Source organism: Macadamia integrifolia, unplaced genomic scaffold, assembly GCF_013358625.1.
Source record: "Macadamia integrifolia cultivar HAES 741 unplaced genomic scaffold, SCU_Mint_v3 scaffold_130A, whole genome shotgun sequence".
NCBI classification, from domain to species: domain Eukaryota; kingdom Viridiplantae; phylum Streptophyta; class Magnoliopsida; order Proteales; family Proteaceae; genus Macadamia; species Macadamia integrifolia.
This window is the reverse complement of record NW_024870620.1, coordinates 110,081-118,749: the sequence shown is the minus strand read 5'-3', so window position 1 is coordinate 118,749 and position 8,669 is coordinate 110,081. Positions and strand designations below refer to the sequence as shown.

Here is an 8,669-nt window from a genome sequence, read left to right as displayed (position 1 = left end):
CTCGGAGAGAGGAATTGAGGCCAACCCTAGTCAAAATACAAGCCATTCGGGACATGAAGTCACCCCAGAATGTGAAGCAAGTCCAGGAGCTAACGGGTCGGGTCACCACCCTCGAGCAATTCATGTCTCGGTCTGCAGATAGATGCCTTCCCTTCTTCAAAGCACTGAAAGGGACCAAAAAGTTTGAATAGATGGAGGAGTGCGAAAAGTCCTTTGAAAAATTGAAGGAGTACTTGGCCGCACCCCCGCTGCTGACGAAGCCGAACACCGGGGATACCTTATAGCTATATCTTGTTGTATCCGTAGTGGAGGTAAGCACAGTACTGATGAAGGAAGAAGGAAGGCAACAACGACCAATATACTATGTCAGTCGAACCCTTCTAGATGTCGAAACAAGATACAGAAAGGCAGAAAAAGTGGAGTATTCCCTAGTGACAGCGGCAAGAAAGCTGAGGCCATATTTTCAATCACATATGGTGTGTGTACTCACAGATCAGCCCCTGAAGAAGATACTGCAGCGGCCGGATATGTCCGGTTGCCTGGTAAACTGGGCCATAGAGTTAGGAGAATTTGACATCCAGTACAAACCGAGAACCGTAATTAAAGCACAGGCCCTCGCGGACTTCATCGCCGAGACGACGCTCCCCGACGACCTCCAGGAGTTTGTCGAGGACTGAGGAGAGAAAGCATGGACATTGTACGTGGATGGTTCTTCCAACAGCGCAGGAATCATGTTGATCAACCCTGAGGGTTTCAAGATAGAATACGCTCTACAGTTCGACTTCGAAGCCTCCAACAATAAAGCAGAGTACGAAGTGTTAATAGCCGGGATTAATCTGGCTCGGGCTTTGATGGTAAAGGAGATGGTAGTGCATAGTTACTCACAGCTCATGGTACAACAGGTGAATGGAGACTACGAAGCCAAAGAACAGAGGATGGCAGAACACTTAAAGACGGTGCGAGACAGGATATCAGCCTTCAAGGAATTCGAGGTGAGGCAGGTGTCTCGAGAAGAGAATGCTAGTGCAGACGCACTGTCACAGCTGGCCACCTCCGATTTCACAGATCTTGGACGATCAATGTATTTTGAAGTGCTATCACAGCCAAGCACCGAAAAACCCCGAGAGGTACTACCTGTAGGCGAGAACGGCCAAAGCTGGATAGATGCCATAATCGAATACCTCAAGGAAGGAAAGCTCCCAGAGAATAGGGACGAGGTAAGGAAAATAAGAATGAGGTAGGCATGCTTCCTTCTGAAGGACGAGACACTGTACAAAATAGGGTTCACCATGCCATACCTCAAGTTTCTGGACTCTGTCGATGGCGAGTACGCACTCCGGGAGGTGCATGAAGGGATATGCGGCCAACACCTAGGAGCCCGGGCCTTGGCGCATAAGGTGCTAAGGCAAGGTCTGTACTGGCCGACAATGAGGAAGGATGCGAAATCACTAGTCAGGAAGTGCGTCAAGTGCCAGATGTTCGCCCCCGTGCCTAAGCTACACTCTACCGAGCTCTCATCCCTATCGAGCCCAGTACCATTTGCCATGTGGGGAATCGACATCCTAGGCCCATTCCCCCTGGCCACGAGACAAAGGAAGTTTGTCGTGGTGGCAGTGGACTACATCACGAAGTGGACGGAAGCTGAGGCCCTAGCGACGATAACCGAAAAGACCGTAAGGGACTTCTTCCAAAGGGCGGTAGTCTATAGATTCGGGATCCCCTGAGTTGTGGTGACGGACAATGGAACTCAGTTCACCAATCCGACCTTTGGCTCGTTCTGTGAGGCCCTTGGCATCAACCACAGGAAAACCTCTGTCGGTTATCCACCGACCAACGGGCAGACAGAGGTAACCAACCGTACACTACTTCAAGGAATAAAAAAGAGACTAGATGACGCCAAAGGACTCTGGGCAGACGAGTTGCACCACATCCTCTGGGCTTACCGCACTACTGAGAGATTAGCCACTGGAGAAACACCCTTCATTTTAACATACGGCACTGAAGTTGTACTTCCAGTGGAGATAGGGGCCGTTACCCATCGGATTTGGTACTACAATGGCGCGTTTGATCTCCTGATACAGCCAAATCATACGGCTCAATAGGGTGAGGACAAGCGTCGCCCATCGGGACACGCGTCGCCCGCTAGGTAGGGAGTACGAAGACTCTATCACGCTCTGTCACATCGTTTGTATGAAGGGAATATTCCCCACAAGAAGGACAGACGTATTGGAGCGGGACTCGGAGAGAGAGGAAGGTGGACCCGAGAAGGACAAGGGGGAGGGCAAGAGAAAACCCTAGACCCTAGGAACCATATAAGGGGGCCCGAGAAGAAGGAAGAAGGTAAGCATCAATACCCTAACCATTACTCCCTTACTGAAAACTGTGCGGCCGACCCTAACTTGAGCGTTGGAGGACTAACCCCAGACAAAGCTCCAGGCCTCTACCGTCTGTGCTTGTGCAGGATCAATTCATACGGGGTTTTTGGCAGCAACAGTAATTAATCCAATATTAGCCTGCTTGGCTAATTAATGAGGTATTGATACCTCCCTTTGACTTTGTTTCCCTAATTTAAAGTTTATAAAATATTGATAAGTTTATCAAATCCAGCAAAAAAATAATCAAACACCAAGGCCAACTTCCCTAATCTTGCTGCATTAGCTCCACAATCTCTTCACAATGCATCCAGATTGTGACAAAATTTCTTCCTAATTGCTTTTCTTGTTTTCATTCCTTTAGGACTCCTCGGATTTTGAATTACAACCCCCATAGAGGAGAAAAAGGGGAGAGGAGGCCGATGGAGAGCCAGAGAACCATCAAGGGTGGAGGACAAGACATAAAAGGGAGGTTCAAGAGACAACAATGAGCATATTCATTGGGGAGGATGGAAAACGATGAGGGGAATGCATTTTGAGCTTAGAGCAAACATCAAAGAACCTGACGTTCTAAATCATCTCCAAGGAACAAAAGTTGGAAGTCCATCTATGGAGATTGCAGTCCATCCAGATATGATTTATAGTAACGCAAAAGACAAGTTTTCCCACAACATGACAAACTAAAAATCTAGCAAAAGTCATGTCAATTACGGTCCATTCCTTATGAAGACTAAGGATACATCTAGAGGTAGGCCAATAATATTTGAGGACCCTTTTCCAGACAAAGAGGGCAAAAGGCAACTAAAGAAGAGATGGTTAAAGTCTTCAAAGCTATTTCAGCAGAGGCGACATGAAGAGGGGACAAGAATGTGGCTAGAGAGGAGGAAGGATTAGGTGGAAGGCAATTTGGAAAGGCTTGACAAGTAGTGAAGCTATGGCAAAGGATGTGGCCAAGGAACCATACGATTTTTTGCCAAGGGGCGAGCTGATAGTGAGAGCAGATGAAGTACCAAACTGAAAAGTCGCTGAAATAGACAAAGGGTGAGGGAAATTAGATAAATTTATTCCCTCTTCCAGTGAGGCCATGAGGAAAGGTGGAAGAGAAGACCAAATAGCCTAGAGAGAGGGAGAAAAAGGGGAAGAGGAGACCAATTACCATCAAAGATGATGGAGGCAACAGAGGAGTTTCTAAGAATATGAGAACAGTAGATGGTACAAGAACTCACAATAGAAAGGATAACCCTAGAGGGTGCCAATTGTCACGCTAGAGGGAATTAGAGAGGCCATCAAAGATAGAAGAAGAAATGTTATAAGAGCCAGAGGTTGAAGCTTGAGGATATTATGCCAAATCCAGGAGGAGTCAGAAGGGGAAAAAAGTCTAAAGGGAGTTATTTCGGAGAAGGGAAGAATAAATCCACTTTCGAATGACTTTGTTTCGGCCAATTCATCAAAAAGTACGAGGTGATACAAAAAATTGAAAGGAAATGGTTATTATATAGTTTTGTAATTAATTTTTCTTAATCGAAACATTTTGCTCAAGACATTGCTCAACCTAACTCCCCCACCCTGCCTATTAAACATGCATAGAAACATTATTGCCATGCTACCAGCTATCATGTATATTTTCACTCTTTCTTTCCTAATATATAAACCCCTATATACAAACTATATCGTTACTCCTCCCTGGATCTCATTGACTTAGCATCATTGTCTTAAAAACCAAATCAAATCGGATCAATCAAGATCGCCTGGATTGGATTGGTATTGACTGAGACCGATTCTTGATCCTGACCAATTCAATACCAACCCGCTAGTAAGGTATACAGGAAAGATGGTCCAAATCATCAGTTTAAAAGGGAAAAAAAAATGTAAATATGTCTGATCCCGACCAAAATTGATCTGATCCAATTGGTATCAGTCGAGACTAACCTAAAGTTTTAAAACATTGCTTGGTGTTGGAAATTGCATTCTATAAGGACATCGTGCATGGAAATCCCCTACCCTAAGTTTGTTACAAAGAAGTTACTATAAGTCTCTATAGATTTGGAAAGCTGGAATAGGACCCCTTACCCCCATAACTAACGACAACTCAACACAACAAGCTCAACCTTAGCCCCACTTAATGGGGTTGGCTGCATAGATCTACTAAAAAAAAAGATCTGAGAGTAAGAGGAAAGAGGCAAAACCCATCAATTTCGGACAATCTCAGCTAAATTGGGTCGGATACATGGATCCTTGCCCTCCAATAGACTCTATCGAATGCCGTACTTAATTGGGGCGAGACCAAAACTATACATGTCATTGTCACCACTTCACATAGGTCATTTTAGGCATACCCCTTTCTTTTTTAGCTCTTTGAATCTGAATTAGGTCATTCCTTATTGGACGTCCTCAGGTCTCCTTTGAACATAGCCATACCAACTCCAATGACTTTCGGCCAGAGCTTGTCATTGATCAGGGCAACTCCCAAAACAACTCTAATATGCTCATTCCTTACTTCTCCTTTCTAGTTTTGCCACACATCCATCGTAGTTTTCTCATTTCCACTATACATAACTTCTTTATGTGACGCTTTTTAATTACCTAACGTTTTGCCCCATACATCATAACTAAACATATAAGTCTTATAGAATTTTCATTTAAGATTTAAAGAGATATGCCTGTTAGATAATGCACTTGTCCACTTCATCCATCCCCCCTTAATTGTCTGTTAAACATCATTTTCTATGTCACCTTCTTTATTTATGGTTGATCCAAAATATTAAAAAAAAATCCTTTTGTGGAATCTTTCTCCTCAATTGTCACCAATACATTAACCCCACTGACGCCAAGTCTATAATAAGGGAAAAGAACACTGCCTAGTCTCGTTCCCTAAGCCCACACACAATGAGGACAAGATGACCATCCCACCCCTTCTCTCAAATACTCTTGTGGACCCTATTTGGTCCATGCTTATGCAAGGACCACGGGATCAGGTAGTGTTTTCCTTCCTATATAAGTCAATTCATATCCAATTCTGTTTTCCTCACCCATAAAAAATAAAAATAAAAATAAAAAATCCTGAATGGAATTGGTACTAACTACTTCTATCATCATCACCGATTACGTGCTTTAAAACCTCAACCCAAACCTAGTAAAAATATGTCCCAATTTGGCAAGTTGGATGAGAAGTTTTCATTTCTGCATGACTTGCACGTTAGCTTTTTAAACAGAGAAGAGTGCTCCGTACTCCATGGCTCCTCAAATTTGTTAGAATTCTACTTAATAGGTTTCAAACGTTATGAAATTGATATTTAGAGAATTTAGAAATATTAAAAGATATTGGCCTCAACTTAAGTGATTTAGATCCGCACCCCATACCCAGTAGGTCCAGATTTTGTGTACAGATTCGAGAAACATATGGTTCTTATTTTATTCAATGAACTCCCACCTCTAACTACAAAACAGTGTCTTAAAAAATGGAATTGAAATGACTCATTCTGATAGAAGCAATAGGTCAAGGGACCTATTTGGAGACTAGGATTAGAGCTTTTGGGATCTATTTCAAATTTCAATATTTTTCAAAATACTCTTGAGATTTCATTTTTTTGATTGTGAATCGTAACAAGAAAGTTCTTGTAGCCTAAGTAGTAGCAAAAATTCATCCGCAATAAAGAGTTCATTCAAGTATTCAACTACAGGTGTTAAAACCTAATCTAAACTAACATGAATTATAGAACCATTTTTTGGACTGAGGTTTTGTGAGATCAAAATCTATAAGACATCAAATCAAACTTAAAAAATTAGATAAAAAACGATATAACCTGATAAGAACCAATACCAACACAAGATAAAAAAAAATATATATATATAATATAAAATAAAATATAATATAATATAATATAATACTTTTGGATTATATTTACTTGTTAAGTCTAAACCTAACCAATAAGAGAAATCAAAATAGATACGCTCTTAGGGTCATGTTTTGGTTTTACTCTTTCTCGCTGGACACCTCTATTTTCAACCATTACAGGTCAAACCCTCGAAATCTAGGGTAGACCGTAGACCTTTTTATTTCAACAGTGCTCATTTGAATGTTCACGGATTGGTTGCCATTGCTTAAAAAAATAAAAAAATAAAAACCAAAAGTCAATTCCACCCCAGCCCCTCCACCCCACAAAAAATATTAAAATTAAACAAAAGCTTAAGCAACCTTATGATATAAATCAAGTCCAATTCTAGTTGTTTGAAGAATTCATAATAGGTCTTCATTATTGTTCAATGGCGCTTGTAGGAAGCTATAATAACCACGGTGTCTGTGATGTTCTTTGGGCAATATTATTCCTTCTTTCTTTTACATCCACTGCTACTAATTCAAATGTAAGAGCTTATCTTCTTTTCATTTCCTTATTTATTGGTTTAGCCTAAATGCAGTCTCATGCACTGGGTTGCTCTTTATTTTTATATATATATATATATATATATATAGTCTTTGTAATTAATCTTTTCTTTCTTTGTTGTTTGGCCATATAGTGGCTCAACCATGGTGGAGATATATATAACAGAAGGTATGCCAAGGATGAAACAAAGATAAGCCCTAGAACGGTTTCGAAACTGAGGTTGAAATGGAAATTCTATGCCGGAAAAGATATAACGGCGACACCAGCGATATACGACAAGACCCTTTATTTTCCCAGTTGGAATGGATATATATATGCTGTGAAGGCTGATGATGGGTCTCTAGTGTGGGAGAAGAACTTGGAGAAGCTTACTGGACTTAAAGGAACAGGATTGATCTATGGAGTTAATGTGACTGTGTCAAGATCTACACCTACTGTTGCTGGAGACATTATAATGTTTGGAATTTATGGTCCTGCGGTTGTTATTGCAGTGGAAAGAGATACTGGGAATCTTGTTTGGTTGAGTCAGCTAGACAGACATAACGCTTCTCTTGTTACCATGTCTGGAACTGCCTACAAGGGGTTAGTAAATTAATAACTTAAAATCTCCCTTCCTCCCTAGTTTGTTTTGGATTTAATTATGCAGAACTATAGTTTAATAGCTCATGTTTGGAGAGAAAGGATCCATGGATGTTTCTGAGGTATTTATGTTATTTATGTTATTTATTTATTTATTATTATTATTATTTTACTCTCTCACTGATACATGTAGTTGATCCCATTTAGGTGGGATGTCTATGAGGTATTGCCGTGTTCCTTTCTTCATTTTTTTATTTTTTAATTATTTTACCCTCTCATCGATTCATGGTGACCAATTTAATTGGGAAAAGGCTAAGTTGTTTTTGTATATTTTAATAATTAAAAAAAAGGTGGTGAAGTTCACATTCTCATATAAGAATGATTCTTGTACACCTTTTGGTGGACACCTATATTCCACTTATTTTCTCCGCCATTAGAATAGCTATCGTGATTTGGTGGAATATAGATATCCATCAGGGTTGGTTCTCGTACAATTAAGAATGTGATCTAGACTCAACCAAGTGAATCAATGAGTTAATACTCTACACTATCTAATAATAATAATAATAATAATAATAATAATAATAATAATAATAATAATAATAATAATAATAATAATAATAATAATAATAATAGTAATAATAATAATAATTTATTAATATATTCGAAACGTTAGAAAAGGTTTTAAGAAAATAATGACAAAAAGTGTTTTTAGCCTATGCAACCCTAGTTAGTTACATCGAGTTTATCATATTAAATTTGATTTATTTATAAGTGAATACAAAAAACAATGATGTCATTTTTCATAATTGTCTTTGGTCTTATTTATGCCCCATGAACTCATGTAATTACATGGGTACATGGAAAATATCCCTAATGTGAGAAGAGGGAAAGGTTGCACTGCTACCTGCAATCGTCTACACCAAAATGGAATTTGTAAAATACTAAAACCTAAGGGAAGTATTTGCAAACCCATAGGGGAAGGAGTTATTCCATGTCAGCGCACACGATTGTGGGTAATAGGGTTGTAACAAGAAAGGGTAGCCAGTTAAGAATTCAGATCATATTCATGTATGAGAATGTTCTTGTATGCTCCTTTGATCAACACATGGACTCTATTAAGTCTCTCTCTCTCAATAGCATAAGTTTGCGAAGTCAATAGAGGCCACATGTCGATCATAGGAGTGTATAAGAATGTTTTCGTAGGTGAATGTGGTCCGGACTCTCAAGTTAAGGGATAAAAAAGAATAACCCGAGAGAGGATGGGGTCTTAATCATATATATATATATATATATATATATAGAGAGAGAGAGAGAGAGAGAGAGAGAGAGAGAG

The 8,669-nt window shown here is 40.0% G+C and overlaps 1 protein-coding gene across 1 annotated transcript in view; it reads left to right on the top strand.

Moving 5' to 3' along the window:
- The first annotated feature begins 6,626 nt into the window (after nt 1-6,626).
- The window catches only part of LOC122070845 (polyvinylalcohol dehydrogenase-like), a 4,164-nt gene continuing 2,121 nt past the window's right edge, over nt 6,627-8,669 (top strand). Inside the window, exons 1-2 of the mRNA XM_042635088.1 lie at nt 6,627-6,734; nt 6,888-7,336. Coding sequence (XP_042491022.1) covers nt 6,636-6,734; nt 6,888-7,336 — 548 coding nt within the window. The 5' untranslated portion in view covers nt 6,627-6,635. The remainder of the gene's footprint in view (nt 6,735-6,887; nt 7,337-8,669) is intronic.